Genomic DNA, 26,023 nt, shown 5'->3' with positions numbered 1-26,023 from the left:
TGAATGCCAAGTGGCTGAACCTTCTAGACCAGCTTCCTAGGCCTTGTTCAAACGCTTTGCTTAAGTCTATTCAGACAACGTTCTCCGCCTTTCCTCCCTGGTGACTTCCTTGAAAAACTGTAATTTTAGTTGGACATGACCTCCCATGCACAAAGATATCCTGATAATGATGAACCAATTTCAGAATTATTTTACCTGTTGAACATCAAAAGATAAACGTATTTAAACTAGGGTCCATTTGGGAACAAACCTATAATGCCAGAGAGCCTCAGTCTAAAATAAGATTTTAGGAAGCTTGACAGTTCAGAAGTGTCATTTTATAGAGCCATAAGTACAGATGCAAACCTTTCAACACCCCCTCCCATATCTACAGTCACAATCAAGTCAAGTCACTTTTTATTGTCATTTCAACCTTAACTGCTGGTACAGAACACAGTTAAAATGAGACAGCGTTTTCCAGGACCATGGTGCTACATGAGACAATACAAAAATTACACTGAACTACGTAAGAAAAAGCACAAAAACTACACTAGACTACAGACCTATCCAGGACTGCATAAAGTGCACAAAACCATGCAGGCACTACAATAAATAATAATAATAAACAAGACAGTAGGCACAGTAGAGGGTATAGTAGGTTGGTGTCAAGCCAGGCTCTGGGTATTGAGGAGTCTGATGGCTTGGGGAAAGAAACTGTTACATAGTCTGACAACAGGAATTCTGCAGATGCTGGAAATTCAAGCAACACACATCAAAGTTGCTGGTGAACGCAGCAGGCCAGGCAGCATCTCTAGGAAGAGGTAAGAGATGCTGCCTGGCCTGCTGCGTTCACCAGCAACTTTGATGTGTGTTACATAGTCTGGTTGTGAGAGCCCGAATGCTTCGGTGCCTTTTGCCAGATGGCAGGAGGGAGAAGAGTTTATATGAGGGGTGCGTGGGGTCCTTCATAATGTTGTTTGCTTTGCGGATGCAGCGTGTAGTGTAAAGTCTGTGATGGCGGGAAGAGAGACCCCGATGATCTTCTCAGCTGACCTCACTATCCGCTGCAGGGTCTTGCGATCCGAGATGGTGCAATTTCTGAACCAGGCCATGATGCAGCTGCTCAGGATGCTCTCAGTACAACCTCTGTAGAATGTGGTGAGGATGGGGGGTGGGAGATGGACTTTTCTCAGCCTTCCCAGGAAGTAGAGACGCTGCTGGGCTTTCTTTGCTATGGAGCTGGTGTAGAGGGACCAAGTGAGATTCTCCGCCAGGTGAACACCAAGAAATTTGGTGCTCTTAACGATCTGTACAGAGGAGTCGTCGATGTTCGGCAGAGAGTGGTCGCTCCGTGTCCTCCTGAAGTCAACAATCATCTCTTTTGTTTACATTCAGAAACAGGTTGTTGGCTCTGCACCTCCTCTCTGTATGCTGGTTCATCATTCTTGCTGATGAGACCCACCACGGTCGTGGGTCAGCAGAGTGAACAGCAGTGGATTGAGCACACAGCCCTCGGGGGGGGCCCCGTGCTCAGTGTGATGGTGTTGGAGATGCTGCTCTCGATCCGGACTGACATCACATGATTATCTTCATAATTACTAATCAGTCATGATAAAGGGTTTCGACCCAAAATGTTGACTGTTCATCTCCCTCCATAAACGCCACCTGACCTGCTGAGTTCTTCCAGCATGTTGTGTGTTGCTTCAAATAATTATCTGCATTTCTCTCATTAACTCACCCTTGGCCCTTGGACTACCATGTCTTGGCAACTTAACTGCTTGTCCAAGTGTTTCTTCAATGTTGTGATATTACCAGCCTCCAGTTACTGTGTTCCAGATTGCAACTGGGCTCCCTATATGCTGTAAAGAATGCACTTGGCATACTTGTCTGTATTGATCAGTGCATTGAGTTACTGCATACACGTGGACGAAGATGTTAACTGTCCTGTGCTATCACCAGTGGGGTCATCAGTTGATCTGCCACCTGTCTTCAGGAGTTTCGGCCCGCTTATGATCAAGACTCCCTCAAGGTGGTGGGCCAGCAGTGTTAAAGCACCACCTCCCACTGGTGAGCTTAAAAACTTGGCATCTGCCTCTATCAGAGTTGTTGGTCACTTCCATCCAACAGATAGTCTGCTCTTCAGGGGTCTATGCAACTACTGAAGGGTTTGCAAAAGATGTATACACTGTCTCCAACATCATACTGATATCCTCATCAAATCAACGCCAAGCCTTCTCATCTGCCATTGCTGGCCACTTGACCTTCCTGTTCTTCTCTACCTCCACACCACCGCCATCATGCAAAGTATCTACCTGGGTACTGTGGTCTGAAACCTGACCTGGGTTATCTCTCGTCTGACGTGGAGTATGATGACTCTCCAGAGCGAATCGCTGTGGCTTGTGAATGAGTGGTTGAAAAGACCACATCATCTGTGCTTGGTGAAGTAATCTCATCTTCATCCACTGGGATGGAATAGCACTTCAACTTTGCTTGGTGGACTCGTAAACCTTTAATGCTGGAAAACACTCTCCCACACCAACACACTGGACACTCAGAGCCTCTTATCCTAGCTCTTGGTCGTAGTCATTCCCTGTAATTAACTGTATGTGTCCGATTGGGCCCATCATTCTCCCTCCCTCTCGGAGGACCCCGAGGGTATGTTTCTTCATGTAAACTAGAAGCTTCAAGAGGTGGGTGCTCTTCTGAGCTGGTGCCCGGACTGCCAATCCTGACACCCCCGGTGCCAGTCTTCGTGGCTGTCCGCTGTCTCTCCACGCTGTTGTATTAAATTCAAACTTTGTCTTGGTCCACACTTGGAATATTGTGTATGATTCTGGCCACCTCATTACAGGAAGGATTTGAAGACTTTTGAAACGGTACAGAAGAGGTTCATGATGCTGTCTAGATTAGAAGGTAAAAGTTATAAGGAGAGGTAGGACAAATTTGGGTTATTTGCTCTGGAGTGTCGGAGGCTGAGGGAAGACCTATTAGTAGTTTATGAGAGGCATAATTAGGATAGAGAGTCAGAATCTGATTCCCAGAATAGAAATGTCAAACACTAGAAGACATACATTTAAAGTAAGGAGAAAAAGTTTATGGAAGATGCACGGATCATGTTCTTTTTACACAAAGTAGTACATTAGTACATGCCTGGAACAGGCTGCTGGGGTGGTGGGGGGGGGGGGAGTGAAAGAAGCAGATATGATACTGACTTAAAAAATATATTAAATAGACATGTGAATATGGAGGGAATAGATGAATGTGGATTATGTATATACACAGAAGAGAATTTAATTCGGTAGTGTTTTCGATGTGGGCATTGTGCTGTATGTTCATTGTAGTTACTTTGAGCACAGGAATAAGGACTTTTGGGAGCTCCGTTGAGATCAAACCTGGAGAGTTGGTCACTATGTCAGGTTTTTGCTCTGGAGGCAGTGCAGTGAAGATTCAGCAGGCTAGATCCACAAGTCGAAGTTCTAAATTGGGGCAAGGCAGATTTTGACACTGTTAGACAGGAACCTGATTGGAGTATGGTATTCGGGGGCAAAGGGACGTCGGGCTATTGGGAAACTTTTAAAAGTGAGACATTGAGAGTTCAAGGTGCAGTTTCCTGTTAGAGTGAAGGTTGGCATGCATAGGGGACCCTGGATGAGACAAGATTTTGAACCTTGTGTCTGGAAAAAGAGGAGGCATGGGTCAGTTTCCGGCATCTGGGATCAGACAATCCCTGGAGGAGCATCAGGGATACTGGAGTGTACTCAAGAAGGGAATCAGGGGGACAAAAAGAGGGCATAAGATGACTTTGGCAAGAAGATTATGGAGAATTCAAAGAGATTTTATAAATGCTTTAAGGGAAAAACAGAGGATAGGGCTTTCGTCACCAAAAGGGACATCTTTATGTGGAGCTGCGTCCACAATGAATATTTCTGTCCTCAATGAATACTTTCTTCTGGTTTTGTTGTGGAGAAAGGCATGTAGAGTTCAGAACAAGGAAAAGTAAATGGGGAGGACATGAGGGTTGTCTGCTTTACAGTTGAGGATGTGCTGAATGTCCTAAAAGAGCTGAAAGTAGACAAATCTTCAGAACCCATATAGGTTTATCCAAAAACACTGTGGGAGGCTAAATAAGGAATTGTGGCAGCCCTGACTGAGATTTGCATAATTATTATCTGCAGGTGAGATGCTGGCAGACTGGAGGCTAGCAAATGTTGTGCCTTTATTTAAGAAGCATGCCAAGATAAAATGCAGGAACTAAGGATCAGCAATTCTAATATCTGTGGTATCTGCAAAAGAGGTAGTTGATTAGGGGTAGTCAGCATCACATTCTGGTGGGAGATTATGTCTTACAAACTTGATTGAGTTTTTTTGATGATGTGAGTGAGAAAGTTGATGATAGCAGGAAAGCAGACGTGGTTTATATGGACTTAAATAAGACCTTTGTTAAGGTCCCATGTGGTAGATTGCTCTGGAAGGTTAGATCACATGGCATCCAGGGAGAGCTGGCTAATTGGATACACATTTGGCTTTATGATAAAAGATGATAGTATAAGGGTGGGTAAAGATATTGTCAAGATATCTCTGTCAGATAAGGAGAATGAGGGGTATAGATAGGGTGAATGCACAGAGGTTTTTCCCGGGATTGGTGTATCAAGAATTAGAGGCAATAGGTTTAGGATGAGAGGGGAGAGATTTAATAGAAGCCTAAGGGTCAACTCTTACGTGCAGAGGGTAGTCAGAATATGGAATGATCTGCCAGAGGAAGTAGTTGAGTACAACATTTAAAAGGAACTTGGACATGTGCAAGGCTAGGAAAGTTTAGAGTAATATTGGTCAAAGGTGGGCAAAGGGGATAAGTTTAAATTGGAATCCTGGTTAGCATGGACCAGTTGGGCTGAAGAGCCTTTTTTCTGTGCTGTATGACTAGAACATCTTGAGGGTTGCCATTAAACAGAAGTTCATGCTGGATAAATATTCTGCCCTTTAATAGCTGGCTGGCTACTGGGCATCCAATACCTCACATCTCAGTAACTTTCCCCATATTACAGCATGCATGTCTTAAACTCTCCACTTGTATGGCTGAGTTTAGCTATAACACCCGCTCTAAACATTCTTTCGTTGCAGAGTGTGCCAACGATAAATTGCTCACCTTAGGGTTCTGACAGCCGCTACCAAATTCGCATCCTCCACCATCAGATTTATTTTGAGTAGGAAGTAAGAGGCTTCTTGGGAGTGATTGCCATAGTGAAGTTTGGGGTGTGGATAAAGACTTCAGGAAGAGATAAACTGAGGCATAGGTAGACTTTGGTGGTGCTTAATGTTAGAAATGGGTGATTTTCCAAAAATGTATCTATACCATGAGGATTTTATCTCAGCATCAGATAAGGCTATAAAGATAGGTTGCTTGTCTTTAGCTGGAAGGTAGTAAGTGGCTCATTATTAAATGTACTGAGATATAGTGGGAAAACTTTGGTTTGCATGCTGTCAAACAGATTATCCCAAAATAATAAGTATTTTGAAGTATTACAAAGGGAAAAGCAATAACAGAATGCAGAATAGTGTGAGACAGATTTAATCACAGAGGAAGGTGCAAGTCATACATTGGGGTAGATTGAGGCATCAAGAGTTTGTTGTACAAGAGGTCTATTCAAGGGTCTTAAAACCGCAACAGAAGCTATCCTTGTGGCTGGTGGTGTGTGTTTTCAAGCTTTTGCCTCTTCTGCTCAATGAAAAGCAAATAGAGAATGATTGGGCTGATATGAGTTTTTCAGTATCTTGGCTGCTTTCCTGAGGCAGCAAGAAGCACAGATAGAGTTGATGGATGCGATGCTGGTTTTCGTAATGGAGTAAGCTATATCTACAATGTTGTGTATTTAATATTTCAGTTATATCTCTAAATTTGTTGATTAAGCTGCCTTTGTTGTGTAGATAATTGATTATGGGTTATAAGTTTTTTAAAAAAGGTGGATTGCATACATCATGATGCTCCCATGTGATATGTGGCTCACCTTGCTTAAAGTAAAAGATGAAGTTAGATTTGCATCTCTTGATTCCTTGTTTTTCTTCCAATTAGTTTGATGTTTTGAAGTTACAAAGGGTAACACACAACTCTGCAGTTTCTTGCTGTTTTGGGCACAGTATTTGCCATACCAAGCTGTGATGTATCTGGATTGGATTCTTGCTATAGTGCATCAATAACAATTGATGAATGTCAATAGGGTCATGCTGAATTTTTGTAGTCTTCCAAAGAAATAAAGGCATGAAAATAAAGGGCAAGGTATTGGTGATAATTGACATCTGAAGTCAATGACGAGTCAGTCAGTATTTCAGATCAAGGCATATCATCTGGGCAGTGCAGTTAAAGAGCCTCAACGTGAAAGGTTAACTGTCCACTTCCCTCCAGAGATGCTGGCTGACCTACTGAATTACCCCAGCAGCTCACTTTTAAGCAGCATCTACAGTTTCTTGTGTGTCTGTCTTATTTAGATGAGCTCAGATTTGGAAAGCTGTACCAGAAGTCTGAAGGTAGGGGAGGATCATTTACGATGTCAGTACCGAACTATATGGGAATCAGTTATAACAGTTTGGTAAAAACAGTGAATCCAGCAATTTCACAATTGCTGCCATCTAACCGTAAGAATTTAAGCTTAAGCTTAGCAGAAGCATTAATAACTATATTCTATTTTACTACATAAACTGCTGGAATATTTCATCAATTAACAATGATGGTCATGATTTCCAATCCCTTGTGTTTCTAATAATTTCCAAGCCCATTTCTGAATATTTGGGAATGGTTTCATTAGTCCTATTTGAGGAAGCACAACAAAACCAAAACCTGCCCCTGTTTGACATTCTAGATGTTTCTATAAGAAGTATTGGGATGCTTATCTTGCAAGCATCCCCTTCAGTTGCCACAACTTTTTGATCAAATATGCCTTGTCTCACAAGCATTTTCAGCATGTTTACTTCTGCTTGTTGAAATGAAATAGCCTTTATTTTCGTGTTTCACTTAGAGCATTTACAAATGCAAGTGTGGAGGATTCTTATAACTGGCTTTGTTAGCCAAGGAGTATACTTTTAAAGCCATTACTAAATGGTTTCATCTGTCTTGGTGAATCTTAATCAGACATGACCATTGATACTAATTCCATGGAAGAATGTTCTCTGTAAAATGCACAATTTTAGAGCAAGGGAGGACAGGTTTTCTTTCTTCACTATACCATTGATGGCTATTCCTTCAGCTTTTTAGATCCTAACATTTTAGATTTTGTTCACTAAATCTCTGCTTGTTTCTGCATCCTTTTAAGGCATGCTTAAAATATCTTTTCTAGCTATAATTTTGGCTGCATGCCCAAATGATAGCTATTACAGTGCCTCAGTGTCCAATTTTGTTTGGCAATCATGTGAAAGATGTCTTATTACACTGGCAATGTTCCTTAGAGTGATATTGATTTTAGTTACACTGTGCCTAATTTGATGTGCATGTCCAATACAAATACAGTGGATTCCAGTTAATCAGGACACATTGGGACCACTACATTTTGGATCAATTAAGCAACTGTGGAATTAGCCAAAGTTTCATGAAAATAGTTAAAAAGGTATAAAAAAGATGAACTACCGTTTACTGAGTAAGAAATTATGTGCTTAAATTAAATACAGACTAAATTGGAACACTATCAATACTACTACTACAGTACTATAAAACTGAATTAGTTCCTAATAGCTATTGATGGAGGAATTCATCTAGTGTACACTGACATGTTCTTTTGATTGTCTGTAAATTAACAAAATTGGTGCAGACAGCTAGTGTACAGAAAGGCTGATGGATGGTTATAGTTGGGAACTAAATGTCCAATGCTACACATTGTATCGGAGGGATAGGAGGGCCAGCAGAGGGGATGGTAAAGAATGGCATCAAATCTGTAGAAAGATGTGACATAAGATCGGAAGATGCTGAATCCTTGGGGATTGAGTTAAGAAACTGCATGGCAGGCTTCCAAACAGTAGCTAATCTGGACTACAGATTACAACCGAAATAGAAAAGATGTGTCAAAAGGGTAATGTTACGATAGTCATAGAGATTTTAACATGTAGGTAGATTGGAAAAATCAGGTTAGTAATGGATCTTAAAAGAGTGAATTTGAGGAATGCCCAAGAGATGGCTTTTTAGAGCAGTTTGTTGTTGAGCCTAGCTGTGCTGGATTGGGTTTTATGTAATTTACTGGAGGCACTTAGGGAGCTTAAGGTAAAGGTACCCCTGGGAGGCAGTGATCACAACACGATTGAGTTCAACTTCAAATTTGATAGGGAGAAAGTAGTCTGACGTAGCAGTATTTCACTGGAGTGAAGGAAATTACAGTGGTATGAGAAAGGAGTTGGCCAAAGTAAATTGGACAGGGATGCTGGCAGGAATGACAGCAGAACAACAATAGCTTGAGTTTCTGGAGAAAATGAGACAGGTGCAGAATAGAGGTATTCCAAAGACAAAGAAATACTCAAATGGCAAAATAGTACAACTGTGGCTGTCAAGGGAAGTCAAAGCTAATAAGCTAATGTAAATGCAAAAGAGAGGACATCCAACAAAACAAAAATTAGTGGAAAATAGAGGATTAGGAAGCTTTATAACACCTTACAGAGAGCAGCTAAAAGAATCATTAGGAGGGAAAAGATGAAATATGAGAGTAAGCTAGTAAACAATATCAATGTGGATAGAAAAAGCTTTTTCAAGTATATGAAAGAGAGATGAGAGTGGATATAGGACCACTAGAAAATGAGGCTAGAGAAATAATAATGGGGGACAAAGAGATGGCAGATAAACTAAATGAATATCTTGCATCAGTCTTCACTGTGGAAGACACTAGCAGTGTGCCAGGTGTTGAAGGCTGTGAGGGAAGAGAAGTAGGTGCAGTTACTACTACAAGGGAGAAGGTGCTTAAAAAGCTGAAAGATATAAAGGGACATAAGTCACCTGGACCAGATGAATTGCACCCTAGGGTTCTGAAAGAGGTGGCAGTTGAGACTGTGGAGGCATTCTGCAATCTTTCAAGAATTATTGGACTCTGGCATGATTCAAATGTTACTTCGCTCCTTAAGAAAGGAGGGAGGCAGCAGAAAGGAAATTATAGACCAGTTAGCTTGACCTCAGTGTTTGGAAGATGTTGGAGTCAGTTGTTAAGGATGAGATTATGAAGTACTTGGTGACACAGGACAAGATCGGACAAAGCCAGCATGGTTTCCTTAAGGGAAAATCTACCTGACAAACCTGCTGGAATTGTTTGAGGAGGTTACAAGTAGGATAGATATTGTTGCATATTTGGATTTTCAGAAGGTTTTTGACAAGGTACCACACATGAGGCAGCTTGCAAAGTTAAGAGTCCATGGTATTACAGGAAAATTACTAGCATTGGCTGGTTGGTAGGAGACAGTGAACGGGAATACAAGGATCCTTTTCTAGTGGGCTGCTAGTGACTAGTGGTGTTCCACAAGGGTCAGTATTGGGATCACTTCTTTTTATGCTGTATATCAATGATTGATATGATGAAGTAGTTGGCCTGCTTACAAGAGAGGGCTGATTGGTCTTGGAGGTTGAGGGTAACCAATGCAATATATTTTTTGGGGGGGAAGAGGGGGAAATCTTGAAGCAAATATAAATTAGATTAAAACCAGTAGATTAAATATTTGAGATTTTGCAGGTGCTGCAAATCCATTGCAATGCAGACAAAATGCTGCAGGAGCTCAGCAGGTCAGAAGGCACCAATGGAAATGAATCAACAGTTGGCTTGTTGGGCTGAGACCCTGGATGAGGACTGCAAAGGAAGGGGGAAGATGCCAGAAGAAAGTGAGAGAGAGGGGAAGGAAAACTAGCTAGAGGGTGATAGGTGAAGCCACGTAGGTGGGAAAAGTAAAGGATTGGAGAAGAATGAATCTGGTAGGAGAGGAGAGTGGGCCAAGGGAGAAACAGAGGAAAGGGGACACCAGGGGGAGGTGATATGCAGGTGAGGGGAAGAGGTAAGAGGCCAGAGTAGGGAAAAAAGAAGCAGGAAGAGGGAGGGGGGGAATTACCAGAAAGAAAATCAATGTTCATGCCACCAGGCTGGAGGCTATCCAGATGGAATACAGGATGTTACTCCTCTAACCTGAGAGTGGACTCATCGTGGCAGAATAGGAGGCCATGGACTGATGTTGAATTGGGGATTGGAATTAAGATTGTTGGCCACTGGGAAATTCCACTTTTTGTAGATGGAGCAGAGTGCTTGACATAATAATAGATGGCATAACAAACTTTGTTTTGAAACTAGTAATGCAGAGGCTTGGATTATTGCTTGAAAATTGAATTCAAATCCCACCGTGAAAGTGAATTTAAACTGTTAATAAAATATATCTGATATGAGTAATGGTAGCAATGAAATGTTTGAGTTGTTGCCAAAAACTGCCCAGTTCATTGCTGTCCTTATGGAAGGGAAATCGGTATGCTTGACTCAGAGCAGTTTAGAATTGACCATAGAGTAATGGGTCCGGAGTCACCTAGAGACCAGGATTTTATTTGTATTTTGCATTCCAATTCCTGGAAAAAGCACATTTTCAAAAATATAACCTAATATAGAAGACAGTACGATATTGCAGTATCTTTTATTTTAAGAATATATTCTTATATGCATTCTTGTCTCTTAAATGGCTACAACCCCAGTGCAACATTGTTTTTAAATAATTGTGGGTCAAGTCAAGTTATATCAAAGTTCCATGAGAAATATTAGTGAAGAAATTGGGCAGAAACTGTTGGCTGAAGTTCTATTTATGATGAAGGCATCTGAGAAGTACTTTTTGCAAATAATTTTGACTTGTGCCAAAATTACCAGAACTGTTGGAACAGAATGGTCAAATGAAAGTATGAGGCAGTTATAATCATAGTATCAGTACCATACTGCAAATGTTCAAAAATACTCCATCAACATGCTTTGGTTTCCTTGTGGTCCAACAGCAGGATCAATCCAGTAGACATCCCTCCATGTCAGCAGAATAGGAAGGAAATTACTTTGGGAGTCTGAACATTAACCTCAGACCAATGAAGTACCAAGGAAGGCATTGCCCTATCAATACTCCCGAAGTGAGCAGCATTTAGAAGGAAGTACTCGAGTTAGGAACACTTTTGATAAAGTACTTTATTGGGGATTGATAGCATAACTTTTAACCAAATTAGATGTGTCCTGACATATACAGCTGCCCTTGTAACGGACATATAAAAATATCATCAGGAAAAAAATGTATTTAATCCCTTCCTCACCAATCTATCACAAGGTCCCTTTCAGTTATTGCTAGGAGTGACGATTTATCTTACAGTTGATAAAGCTAGTCCTTACAATGTTCAATACATTTCCTAGCCTCTTGTAAAAGTCTGTTGTGCTTGCAAGTAACTTACAACATGATTATCAGGAAAGAAAATCTGTCCTTAGCAAATCTGACCTATGTGTGGCTGAACCTGCCAATGCGGTTGGGTTTTAACTAGCTTCACAGTTCAAGAGAAATTTGGGTTGGAAAATAAATGCAGGCGTTGTCAGCAGTATTCACATCCTACGTGTGTGTTAGAAGCCTGCCTTCCACATCCCAAGAAATTGCTAAGTGCCTTGAACATAGCAATGTCTGAAGGCAACGACATCCCACCGTGGTGCAGAAAACTTGTCTTATAGTACATAAGAAATCATATCATGTCCCTAAACCATTGTCAACATTCATCAAGATCATGGCTAATCTTTTACTTCTGTATCATCTTCCAGCCTTTGTGCCTTGATTCCCTCAATACCTAGGAGTGATTTAGCACCTTTAACCAATTAAATAGTGGGAGGCGTTATAAGAGGAAATAGAATAGTTCCAGGAGAGAATTGATAAATTCCCATAAGAGGGAACAGGACATCCTTTATTGAAATTATGTAGATGGTTGAGTATAGATTAAAATGGGAATAGAACAAGCTGATTTATAAAATTTGTAAGGTCCTTAAAATTCATTCAAAATCATAATAACTACAGATGCAGAAGAAATCTTAAAAAAGAAACAAGGCTAAGGGTATTGTGCGGTTATGGTTGTCACACTACAAATAGAATTTGGTCGTAATGGAAAGGTGCAAACAAGATTCACTAGGATATTGCCTGGAATATTCACTAGGATATCACTGAAACCAAGATTTAACCACAGTTTAAATTTTAGTAAAATGTCATTGAATTAAAGGAATAGTAGTAGCATAGATGTAAAATGGATTAAAGAACTGGAAAGATGGAAGGCAGTGGTGAATAGTTGTCAGAAACATAGTGTTTCCAAAGGGTCCACATTAAGACAACTTTGTGATATATGCTCATCCAGGAGATTAATGCATAGGAATATAAGTTTGCATTGCAACTTAGATTTACAGTTGACCCAGACTTCAAGAAGATACAAGCTGTGATTTTGGAGAAAGTATGAGGTGGAGACAGTATAACCTAAATTGATAACATAAAGCATACTGGCACTTGGGGTAAATACAGGCAGAATCTAAGGTAGCAGGACAAGTTGAGAAGGCAGCTTGCATTACTTAAAATAATTCTGGTCCTTGGCTTTTATAACTATTGCATTAGAGTACAAATTGAAAGGATTATGACAGACTTCTAAAATGATGTTGAGCCCTTAGCTGCAGAGTATACAGGTGTCCCCCGCTTTTCGAACATTCACTTTATGAAACCTCACTGTTACGAAAGACCTACATTAGTTCCCTGTTTTCGCTAACAGAAGGTGTTTTCACTGTTACGAAAAAAGGCAGCACGCGAAAAAGACAGCAGGGAAAAAAGCAGCGCGCGCCCCAAGCAGCCGCTCTCCCCCGGATTCAGAACTGCATTCTAGCCGGCATTGCTTAAACACGTGCCTGTGAGCATCCGTTAGCAAGATGAGTTCTAAGGTATTGGAAAAGCCTAAAAGAGCTCGTAAGGGTGTTACACTTAGCGTAAAACTAGACATAATTAATTGTTTCGATCGTGGTGAATGAAGCAAGGACAAAGTGAGTTTGGCTTGTGGAAGTTGACGAAGATGATGTTGAAGAGGTTGGCATCTCATGACCAAGAACTGATAGATGAAGAGCTGATGCAATTGGAAGAGGAAAAGATAACAATTGAAACGGAATGCAGTAGCGCAGGGGTCCCCAACCTTTTTTGCAACATGGACCAGTTTATCATTGACAATATTCTTGCGGACTGGTCGACCGGGGGTGGGGGGGCGGGTAGGGTTGCCAACGGACAAGAGTAACAGTCAAATACGTTGTGTTTACCCTGAGGAAGACTACAATGACCATGAAGCCTTGCGTGGGCACCAGTGCGCATGCGTGTACATGCTGATTTTTTTCAACAAACCGTTTTTGGCGATTCTGTTCGGGCGGGGGGGGGGGGGTGCAGTGTTAATCACAACCGGAATATAGGTGATAACTGGCTAATACACTCAATTTCATGTCTAAAAGAGTTTATCTAAGGAATTTAATATTAAACACATAGCGCATATTTTCCTCACATGAATATAGTGATAAGTCAATTATCAGGGGAGGACAGGGGAGCTTGAAGTAAGTGTTGAACGAACTTCCAGTAGAAGTGGTCGCGGCCGGTTTGATATTATCATTTAAGGAAAAATTGGATAGGTATATGGACAGGAAAGGAATGGAGGGTTACGGGCTGAGTGCAGGTAGTGGGACTAGGTGAGAGTAGTGTTCGGCATGGACTAGAAGGGCGGGGATGGCCTGTTTCCGTGCTGTAATTGTTATATGGTTATATAAGTCACTTATAAGTCAATAGCATCATAACATTTTAAGTAATGTTTGGATATTAAACGCACAGCACATATTTTCCCTGTATGAACATATAAAATCATTGCAACACACCAATATCGCTGAATCAGTGGGAGACCCGGGCTGAATACTTGTTTCCCTGCAACAAGACAGTCCCATGGAGGGGTGATGGGAGACAGCGATACTCGAAGGGGGTTCCTTATGTCCAGTCTATTCTGCAATTTAGTTTTCGTTGCATTCATTGCGGAGATATGTTGGAAATGGAAGCAACGTTTTCAGTGCTTTCGTGGCTATCTCAGGATATTCAGCCTTGACTTTGATCCAGAATGCCGGCAGAGATGTTATGTCAAACATATTTTTCAGCCCGCCGTCATTTGCAAGTTCGAGGAATTGATCTCTTTCCCGCGCTGACACGGATGATGTGCGGATCATGACCTCGCGTGCGTTCAAGCTCAACAGCGTGTGACAGGGAATGAGGAAAGGTGCAGATGACTCATATCACCAAATCATATCATTTCCTCATGGCCCGGTAGCACGTGCTTTGCAGGCCGGTACCGGTCCGCGGCCTGGTGGTTGGGGACCGCTGCAGTAGCAAACGGACCGAAAGTGAAGTAGTCCAGGAACTGAACGTGATGCAACTGCGTGAGATTTTCGCTGCAATGATAAAGTACAACTTTAATTTTGAAAAGGTACGTCAGTTTAGGGCATATTCAGCACATCTTTAAGAAAAAACCCGAAATAAACAAGCTAATTAATTAGGTGCCACCTGGCATGTAAATGTCGGCCCAGATCAGAGGCAATTGCTGATTGCGTCGCCTCTGTTCTGGGCCGACATTTACGTACCGGGTGGCACCTAATTAATTAGCTTGTTTATTTCGGCTTTTTTCTTAAAGATGTGCTGGGTGCATCCCGGCCACCGCTGTACCCCTGCGTGCTTCGCGGATCGGTATCGGTCGGCGGCCCGGAGGGTGGGGCCACTGCACCACCCCACCCTCCGACGACTCAGCCTAACACACCATTATCAGTGTGCTCGATGTCTTCCTGATTCCCGTAAGTGATACTACACTGTACTTACATTTTTTCTACTTTATATAGGCTGTGTATTTTTAGGTGCTATTTGGTATGATTTGGCAGCTTCAGAGCTTAAAGGTTACTGGAGAGTGCTTGCGCTGTGAGCGCTTGTGTGAGATTTTCGCTACGGAGCACAGTGCAGGCAATGATTGTAGATAAGTATTTCTACTTTATATAGGCTGTGTATTTATCATATCATTCCTGCTTTTACTATACGTTACCGTTATTTTATGTTTTATGTGTTATTTGGCATGATTTGATAGGTTATTTTTGGATCTGCCAACGCTCACAAATTTTTCCCGTATAAATAAATGGTAATTGCTTCTTCGCTTTACGACATTCCAGCTTGCAAACCGTTTCATAGGAACGCTCTACCTTTGGATGGCGGGAGAAACCTGTAATGTCCATTTCTGGGCACCTGACTTCAGGAGAGATGTTTTAGAAAGAATAGGAAATTTATAACACAAGCTATGCAGTCACTGTTTGTGTCAGCTTAATACACACTGGCCTCCTAGCCTATAACCTCACATTCTGTCTGTAGATGTATAACCATGAAGTGGATATCCAAGCACTATTTAATTGAGATGCTTTTGGCCTTTCTCACAATTTTAGGCTGTCACATCCAGATCCCTATTGCCCTGTATCCTGCAACACTATCTTAGTCTTCTGGATTCTCTTGTTCTCCTTCCTAACATTGGCATTCTCTTTGTCCTCTGCCCCTCTTCTCTGCCTGCTTGTTTTCTTATTTGTCTACTTCTGATGCTAGGTCATAGACTGTTTTTCTCTGCACAAATACTGTCTAACCTCCTGAGTATCTTCAGCATCTTCTGCTTTTGAGTTAAATAATACATTTGTCTGGCACCTTGCAACAGTGATCAATGTAATGAGTTAACACGGATTTAAAGCATGGTGCAAATTTGAGCTAAAATTGCAATCAAAACGTCCCAAACATAGTCACTTAAAAAAGGAGCAAGTGTGTTCTGTGCTCTACTTTGTACTAAATACAGTTGCAAGAAGAAGTTTGTGAACCCTTTGCAATTGCCTGGTTTTCTGCATTAATTACTCATAAAATGTCATCTGATCTTCATCTAAGTTACAATACAAACACAATCTGCCTAAACTAATAACACACAAACAATTGTACTACTTTTCATCATTACTAAGTACACCATTTAAACAATCACAGTTTAGGTTCAAAAAACTATGTGAACCTCTGGGGTAATGCCTTCTACAAAAGTTATTTGAGTCAGGTGTTTCAATCAATGAGATGAGATTGCAGGTGCGGGTTACAGAGGTGCCTTGCCCTATATTTTAAAAAAAAGACATAAAAAGCCTGCTCTTCTCAAGAAAGATCTGATTATGTGCACCATGCCTCAATCAGGACAACTTTCAAAGGACCTTAGGCAAAGAATTATAGCGATGCACGAAGCTGGAAGAGGCTAGAAAAGCGTTTCTAAAACCCTCTGTGTTCATCAGTCCACAGTAAGAGAAATTGTCTACAAATGGAGGAAATTCAGCACTGTTGCTATGCTCTCTAGGAGTGGACATCCTGCAAAGATCACACCAAAAGCACAACGTGCAATGCTGAAGGAGATGTAAAAGAACCCAAGAGTAACAGCAAAAGACCTGCAGTAATCTCTAGAACTTGCTAAAGTTTCTGTTCATGTGTCCACTATATGAAAAACACAGAACAAGAATGGTGGTCATGGAAAGACACCGTAGAGAAACTACCTGAAGTGTAATAGAAGATGATCCGAAACACAAGTAAACCAACAACAGAATGGTTTAAAAAGAACAAAATTTTTGTTTTGTAATGACCAAGTTGGAGTCCAGACCATAACTTAATTGAGATGCTGTGGCATGACTGAAGAGGGTTGTTCATGCAAAGTATCCCAGAAATATTGATTAACTGAAGCAGTTTTGTGTGGAGGAATGGTCTAAAATTCCTCCAAGCCGATGTGCAGGACTGATCAGTTACCGAAAACATTTGGTTCAAGTTATTGCTGTACAAAGGGGTTACTCCAATTACTGAAAGCAAAATTTCACGTACTTTTCCCAACAAATATATGTCATTTCTCTCAATAAATAAATTAACAAATATAATGTTTTTGTGTTATTTATTTAATTAGATTCTCTTCATCTAGTTTTAGGACTTATGTGTAGATCAGATAAGTTGTATTATGCAGAAATAGAGAAAACTGAAAGGTTCACAAGCTTTCTACACAAACTGTGTCAATATAGCTCTTCATATATACCTTCTACAAGGTTGCACCAATCTAAAAATTATAAATCTGCAATTTCTGAGCCGATATAGAAAGCACAACAAAAAGAAAAACAATATGTGGAAACACTTAGCGGACAGTTGTATAAAATATTTCTCTATTGAGAGAAAAACTTTAGGTCCAAGATTTTTTTCAGAATGGGGAAAGGCACTTAGTTTTCAGTAGCAGTGAAGATGCGGGGGAAAGATAGGCAGAACAATGGGAGTATCCCTGATGGATTGAAATGAGAGGCAGGGTTGTGGGATGAACCAACAGGCCAGAATCTGTGAATTGACAGAGAAAGCTACTAGTCTGTGGGCAGCACGATAGTATAGCAATTAGCACAATTGCTTAACAGCACCAGAGATCACTGATCTGGTGTTTAATTTCCGACCCTGTCTGTGAGGAGTTTGTTCGTTCTCCCTCGGACCGTGTGGGTTTCCTCCAGATGCTCTGGTCTCCTCCCATATTCCAAAAGAGACGTAACGTTAGGGTTAATGAGTTGAGGGAATGCTATGTTGGTGCTAGAAGTGTGGCGTCACTTGCAGACTGCCCCCAGCACAGTCTTCGGAATGTGTTGGCTGATGATACAAAACAAAGCATTGCATTGTATGTTTCAATGAGCATGTGACAAATAAAGTTGATCAAGCCTAAAACGAAGACAGGCAGAAATGGCCAGTTTGATGTAAGCAAAAAGAAAGGGCAAGTAACCTAGTATGGAGAATTCAATATCAAGTCTGATAGGCTGCAGCATGCCTAGAAAGAAGATGGGGTGTATCACAAGCTTGCATTGGGCCTTGTAACTGTACAGAAGGCCACAGGTGAAGGTCAAATCGGGAGTGGGGTGATGAATTAAAATGACAGGCAGTTAGAAGCTCAAAATTATACCCTGTGGACTGAGTGCAGGTGCTCCAAAAAGTGATAACCAGAGCTGTATTTGGTTCCTCCAAAGTAGAGGAGGCTACGTTATGAATACAGAATGTAGTAGCCCAGATTGGTGGAAGTGCAGGTGAATCACTGCTCCACCTAGAAAGATTTAGTGCCTGGATGGTGGGAAGGGAAGAGGTAAAAGGGCAGGTGTTGCATTTCCTGAGGTTGCATGTGGAAGAAACAAGAGATCAGGAGCAGTGAGGGGAACAGAAGAATAGACCGGAGAATCATGACAGCAGTGATTCTTTCAAAATGCTGAAAGGAAGATGGGGATATGTGGCTGGTAATGGGCTCTTGTTGAGGCTGACTGAAGTTGTAAAGGATGATTCCTTGAGTGCAGATATTGGTGAGGTGGCAAGAAAAGGGTGAATGCAGAAGGGTGGGAAATATTAAACTATTTCTCATCTAGCCCCTGCATTTTGAATAATGTTAACATTTGATTTATTTATCCATGGAAGCTGTTAGTGATTTATTTCATTATGCAAAATAAAGCCCAAAAGCTTTTTGAAGACTACTTCATTGGGAATTACTAACATTTGATGAAATGCATCACTGTGAGTAAACAATTCTATTGGCAATCCTCTCTTAAAATTAGTTAGGTATCTTAGATGACAGGCTGCATCTACCACTTCCTCTGGCAGCTTATGCCACATTTGCCCCATCCTTTGAGTGAAGAAGTTCCCCCTCAGGTTCTCTTTAATTATATCCCTTTCCACCCTTAACCTATGACTCTCACCCAATCTCAGAGGAAAAAGTCTGCTTGCATTTACCCTATTATAACCCTCATAATTATGTATAACTCTACCAACTCTTTCCTCATTCTCCTATGCTTCAGGGAATAAAATCCAAGAAATAATTCTTGGGAAAATATTTTAATATTGAAGTAAATTTTAGAGTTTTAGTTTTCTCCCTTTGACCTGAAAGTTCTCAGCAATCTATGTGTCAAATAAAATTAAGAATTATGTTTTATTTTTGCAGGCAGCACATAAAGTGCTATCAGAATATGGGAATCCAGAACTTCAAATGCTGGCTGTACTTGCCAAAGAAGGTGGGGTATGGAAGAACTCTGTACTTAACAACATTTTCTCCCAGCAGCCATTGGAACAGGATAAAGGTAAGATATATAATGAAAAGCCTTACCGAAAGAAGTTTAGAAGATTTATGAAGTTTTCTATAACGTATATCTTATATAGCACGGAGACAGACCCTTCTAGGCCTTCATGTCCATACTGGCCATTAAGTCCTTATCTTTCCTAATCCCATTTACCAGCACTTAGCTCTTGTACATTCAAGTGCTCATCCAGTTATTTCTTAAATATTGTGAGTCTCTGTTTCACTAAACACTCAGGCAATTCAATCTGGATTCCAACCACCCTCTCTGCATGAAAGAGTTCTTCCTCAGATGCTCTATAAACCCTTTATCATAACCTTATGGCCTTCATATCTCAGTTATGGGGTAAAGTTTCCTACTATCTACCCTATCTGCACCCCCCACATAATTTTGTAAACCTCTATCAGCTCTAGTCACCTCAATTTCTAGGGAAACAAATCCAGTCTACCTAATATCTCTCATAACTGAAACATATTATCTCGGGCGATATCCTGGTAAATCTTTTCTGAACCCTTTCAAGTGCAATTACATGGTGACTAGGACTGTACTACTAGATGTGGCCTAACTAATGTTATGTAAAGTTAGACCATAGTTTCTCTGCCCTTTATCTGTATCCAATTAATGAAGGCAAGTATCCCATTTGCTGCCTTTACCACCTCATCTACCTGTACTGCCAGCTTCAGAGACCCTTGAGGTTTTACAGCAAGGCTTTTTTGTTCCGCAGTACTTATTCATTCATACCACAGATGTTGTGTTTTGTATCCACCATTTTATTATGGAGAATAGAATATAAACATTACAGTACAGTACAGGCACTTCAGCCCACGATGTTCTGCCGACCTTTTGAGCCAATTCTTCCCTCCTACATATTCCTCAATTTTGTTATCATAATAAGATTATGTATATGAATCAAATAAAATTATCCAGTATTGAATATTGAGTTTCAAGCATGTGTCTGGAATTTGGATACTGTAAATTTTCCATAAGTGCAGTTTTACTGTAATCTCAGAAATGTTCACTCACCAGTTTAATTGTTTCTACTTATAAATGCATTCAGTTGGGCCTTCCTGAAGTTGCCCATTAATGGCAAATTTGTAGCCAAAAACCATTAAGGCATAGTGGTTGAAAGCGCAGTAAGTACACTTATTAGTTGGCACTGTGAAGTTGTTTAGGGTTGCTAAAGTGATGCATTTTATTGGACTTCTACTATCAGTAGAATAGTCTAATAGAAAATTGAAAAATGTGTGTGCACCAATGACAACGACGAAAGAAGTAACTTGCAGTATAGCCCAAATCATTGAGGTTCAGGTTTTAGTAGGTTTATGGCAATTTAATTTTAATACATTGTTTTATTATTTACTAGTAAGTTACTTATTAATGTAGTGAAGTGTCCAAAGCTCCTCTTGGAGGAGAACAGCCAGAGGGAACAAATAAAGGGCAAGCTTCAGCATAATATCAGATATTTATGATGAAGAGGGAAGTGGTATTGACAGGGATCAGAGAGAGAAACAGTTATTGGCATTTATGGAACTGAGATGGAAGTGCACAGTAGTTCAAGGAAAAGTGTAAAAGAATATGAATCAGAACTATGGGCCAGAGGATCTAAGAAACTATTATTTGGCTGATATTATCAACTCAGTGTATTGGATGATAAACAATGCAACAACCAAAGTGGTCCTGAGATTTAAAGTGCAATATTGTGTGAAGCTAAAAATATTCAATAAAGAGACTGTAGTAGTGGGCATTTCAGAAGTATTCTTATGTGAGCCTTGGAGCTGAATTGGCTACAGGCTTTAATATTAGAGCACTGACATTGAATATGGAACATAGTAAACAGGAGCAAAGGTGGGCAATTTGGCCTCAAATGTCATTCATTGTGTTCACAGCTGATCTTCCATCTCAGTACATTTAACAGTAGTATCCCCTTACTTCCTGATTACTTTAATGTTGTAAAATACATTGATCTCTTTCTTAAATAAACATTTGAGCTTCCTTAGACATTTTGGGGTAGAGAAATCCAAAGAGTCTCCATCCTCCAAATGAAAAAATTTCTCCTCATTGTAGTCTAAATTGGCCTAACTTGCATCTTATTGTCTGCCTTCACTGCATTTTCTACGTAGCCCTTTATTCTGCACTCTGTTACAGTTTTGCCTTGTGCTGCTTCAATGCACTGTTGTAATATATTGATCTGGATAAATGGTATTTCACCTTTTGTCAGATTTTTCACTGTACCTCAGTACATGTGATGATAGCCAATTTATCAATTCATTCTCAAAAAGCATGCCAATTTCTACTCAGGCAGGGGAAACATATTCCCTGCATCCAGCCTACTAGTTTGTTAATTTTTTTTGTATTCTAGAGAATGTGTGTCTGTAATCTTTACTAGATCAGGCGTTTGTCATTTTGTTAGTTTATCAAAAGTCTCCTTGACTTTCTTGATTTACAGTTAGAAGATGGTGGGTTCAAATCCCATTGCTGAAACTTGAGCTCAAGATCTAGGCTGACTTTCTACTGCCACATTGAAGAAGTATTGCATGGTGAAGGGAATTGCCTTATGGGATATTAAAGCCGAGATCCTTTTTCCCTCAAATGGATATAAAAGATCCTGCAGTTTTGAGATGTGAATTCCTATTGTCTGAGCTGTTTCATATATCCCTTAACCGGTATTGTTAGACAGTTATTTTCATAAAATGTAGTATAGTGCTGACAGAAACAGGCCGAAGAGCCCACGATGTCTGTGCCAACCATGATGTCAACTTAAACTAGTACCCCTACACATGCATCATATTGACCCAGTCCATCATTAGTGGTCAGAAGAAGTGAACCTATGGCATGTGTGCCCAAGATGGCCAGCACAAAAATTTTATTAGCATGTGACATGCAGTGCTGCTCCTCGATACTTGAAACCCTATCCATATTAAAAAGATCCATAATGATTATCTTTACTGCTAAATGAAGCAGCAAATGACTTTTTACAACCTGAGAGCAGTGAGATGTCTTCACAGGAAGCATCTCACGCTGGCTAGGTGTCAGCTAGACTATTATGAGAAAACATAGCATTAGATGGTACATTCTGAAATTCTCACAGACCTGGCATACACATCAGTAATTGGGTCGTAAACAGTTACAATAACAATGCTATTTAGAAATGGTAATATTGTCTTTTTAAATGATTAATATTAATAAATTTTGAACAGGTTTTCTAAAATGCTTCATATATTTAAAGTTGTCCCTTATATTTTTATTAATGGTAAAACAATTAATACATGTAAATAAGCAATGTGACTCATCCTTTTTCATTAAAAATATCCACAATTATTGTTAACACGAGATTCTGCAGATGCTTCCTCTCTGCCATCCAATTTCTAAATGGACATTGAACTCATGAACACTACCTCACTTTTTAAAAAATCTCTGATTTGCACTATTTTAATCTCACTAATATGCACATATATATACTTATTGTAATTTATTTTTTCCTCTCTATATTATCATGTATTTCATTGTACTGTTGTCGCTAATTTAACAAATTCCACGGCACATGCTGGTAATAATAAATCTGATTCTGAGATGCTGGAAATCCAGAGCAACACACACAAAATGCTGGAGGAACTCAGTAGGTCAGGCAGCATCTAGGGAAGTGAATAAACAATTGATGTTTTGGGCCAATACCCTTCTTCATCAGGACTGGAAAATAATGCAAAAGATTCCAAAATAAAAAGATGGGGGAAGGGAAGGAGGACAAGCTAGAAGCTGGAATGTGAAGCCAGGTGGGTGGGGGAGAGGGGGTGAAGTAAGACGCTGGGAGGTGATAAGAGAAAAAGGCAAAGGATTGGAGAAGAGTAAATCTGATAGGAGAGGAAAGTGGACGAATGGAGAAGAGTAGGAAGAGGATCCACAGGGGGAGGTGAGAAGAGTTAAGAGGCCAGTGTGGGGAATGGAAGAAGGAAGAGGGGAACAAAATGCTGGAAGGAAAAATTGATGTTAATGCCATCAGGTTGTAGATGGAATATGAGGTGTTGCTCCTCCACCCTAAGAGTGCCCTCATGGTGTCCAAAAAGGAGGCGTGGATCAACATGTTGGAACAAGAATGGCGATAGGAATTAAAATAGTTCGCCACTGGAAAGCCAGCTTTTTGCAGATGGAGCGGAAGTGCTCGACAGTGCAATCTCCCAATTTACATTGGATCTCACCAATGTAGAGAAGGCCGCATCGGGAGTACCGCACTGTAGATGACTGTTTATTATTGTTACAAATTCATCAATCAATGTTAATCTCTGCTCAAAATTACCATTGCACATGACAGTATTTTTTTTACAAGATTTTCACCAATTTGGGCGCATACTCTTAAAAAAGTGCATCACCCTGGTGTAACACTATTATTCCAATAAATTTTTGTGTAATTCTACAGTGGTACCTCAAGAAGATCAATATTTTTCAATGTTCATTTGGAAGATGTGATAAAATGATAATGGATTGGCTTTCATGTACCACTACAGTGTATGTGGTAAAGGGACTCAAAATTGTCTGGAGAATTCTGAATAACAAAACAATACTGGCTAGTTATGACATGATATGGATACTGTGTAGGCAGAAAAGATTAATTTGCCAATTGATTACTAGGTTAATTGGTTCGGCACAACATTGTGGGCTGAAGGGCCAGGTTGTGTGCTATGCTGTTTTATGCTCTATCCCTAATGTATCTACCTCTACCATTGCCCCTGGCAGGGCATTCCATGCACACACCACTCTCTGTGTAAAGGATTGACATCCCCCTGTATTTTCCTCAAATCGCCTTAACATTGCGTCCCCTCATATTAGCCATTACCACCCTGGGGAAAAGCCTTTGGATTACCACTCGATCTATGCCTTTTATCATGTTGTACGCTTCTATTAAGTTACCTCTCACGCTTCTTCACGCCAAAGAGAAAACCCCTCACTGGCTTAATCTATTCTCAAGACGTGCTCTCTAATTCAGACAGTATCCTGGTAAATCTCCTCTACACCCTCGTTAAAGCTTCCACACCCTTCATACAATGAGGTGACCAGTACTGAACACAAGATTCCAAGTGTGGTTTAACCAAGGTTTTATAGACCTGCAACATTATCTCACGGCTCTTAAACTCAATACCCCAACTAATAAAAGACACCATACACCTTCTTAACAACCCTATCAACTTACACGGCAACTTTAAGGAAACTATGGCCATATGTCCCAAGACCTCTCTGTTCCTCCACACTGCTAAGAATTCTGCCATTAACGCTGTATTCTTATTCAAAGTTGATCTTCCAGAGTGAATCACTTCATACTTTTTAGGGTTGAACTCCATCTGCCTCTTCTCAATTCTGCTCTGCATCCTGTCAATGCCCCGGTGTAACCTATAACAACCTTCTGCACACTTATGAACCCACCCTTCCACTCCCTCATCCGTCATTTATAAAGAATCACAACTAGCTGGGGTCCCGGAAAGGATCCTGATGGAACACCATTGGTCAGAGACCTCTAGGGAGAAAACACACCATCTACAACCAGTCACTGCCTTCTGTGGGCAAACCAATTTTGAATCCACACAGCCAAGTTTTACTTGCTATTCTGTTATTCCTTGCAGTTTCTATTCATGAGCTTGTAAGGATCTATTAGCAGTGCTGAGAGGCTGTGGTGAATAGTGTATAAGCTAGGACAATATACAGTACATGCAAAAAAAATCAAGTACACTACTGTGCATTGTGCATGGTTCCAAAATGTAATGTACAGTTTTGGTCTCAGTTCATACTGGGTTCCAGATAAAGATTCAGAGGATGGTTACAAGTAGATACTTCCTTACAAAATGTGCTATACCAGTGAGATATAACATTATTACTCTTTGCTAGTCATGTGATCTACTGATCTAATGCATGCTGCAATGCAGTCATGTTACATTTGGGCCATTTCGGTACAGTGATAAGCATTAGCAATTGTACCTCAATTATATAAACCTAACACTACAGAAAGCTAGAATAATAAAATTTTAAGAGAACATAAGTCTGCTTCTGGCAGATGGTTTCCTGCATTTGATTTCTTACACTCAATTATATTCTCTATTTCCTGTAACATTCTTTATTTTTCAAGAATCTCATTTCCTTTCAGAGGAGTTATGTTATGCAGCTTCACAGTGCAAGCTTACGCTTGTCCAATTGTATGGCAGTCTACATTGTCTAGATTATTTGATAACTATAGATGCATCATTAGATTGAAAAGGATGCCTACTGAAACTCCAAAATTTAATTGTTCATGGCTGGTGATGCTATGAAGAAATCCCAAAACAGTGCAGAGTATATCTGTAAAGCATTATAAAAATGCTCAATTAAAATATTGACTGTATGAATTAATAAAAGTTAGAAAAATCTGAGGAAATAAATGCAAAAACAAAAGCAGATAACAAAATCATTTTAGTAGAAATGTGAAGTAATTTATCAGGCCAACTCTTGTTTCTGGATGAAGGTGATGCTCATACAGCAAAATATGCAGTTAGTATGGTTGCTATTCTGCCTGAGGAGTTAAAAAGCACATGGTTCCTTCTGTATCTAGTCATTCTTATCATTTGATCGTGTACTATAACAGACTGGGTATAGTGAAGTCATTTGTAGCACCACATAGTGAGTAGACTCATAAATGGCCTATGTCACTTCGATATATATTTGGAAAAGATCATCACTGCACTTTTTGTTAAGAAATTAGTATTAAAGCAGCTTATAATGACTGGGTTAGATGTTTGACTAGTGTAAACTACATTGTCTTATCCTCTCTTATATTAAGAGGTAAAATTTGGACAGCCAGCCAATGTGACATTATCAAAGAACAGGCTTTCAGATGAGGCTTTCTATTTTCCACATAAACCCAC

At 40.2% G+C, this 26,023-nt stretch overlaps 1 protein-coding gene across 1 annotated transcript in view; it reads left to right on the top strand.

Annotated features, from left to right (window-relative positions):
• The window catches only part of znf292b (zinc finger protein 292b), a 201,122-nt gene that overhangs the window by 143,792 nt on the left and 31,307 nt on the right, over positions 1-26,023 (top strand). Inside the window, exon 4 of the mRNA XM_072265905.1 lies at positions 19,010-19,145. Within this exon, the coding sequence (XP_072122006.1) occupies positions 19,010-19,145 (136 nt within the window). The remainder of the gene's footprint in view (positions 1-19,009; positions 19,146-26,023) is intronic.

This window comes from Mobula birostris, chromosome 8 (genome assembly GCF_030028105.1).
Source record: "Mobula birostris isolate sMobBir1 chromosome 8, sMobBir1.hap1, whole genome shotgun sequence".
In the NCBI taxonomy this organism is placed as follows: Eukaryota; Metazoa; Chordata; class Chondrichthyes; order Myliobatiformes; family Myliobatidae; genus Mobula; species Mobula birostris.
This window is presented reverse-complemented; position numbering and strand designations above follow the sequence as displayed.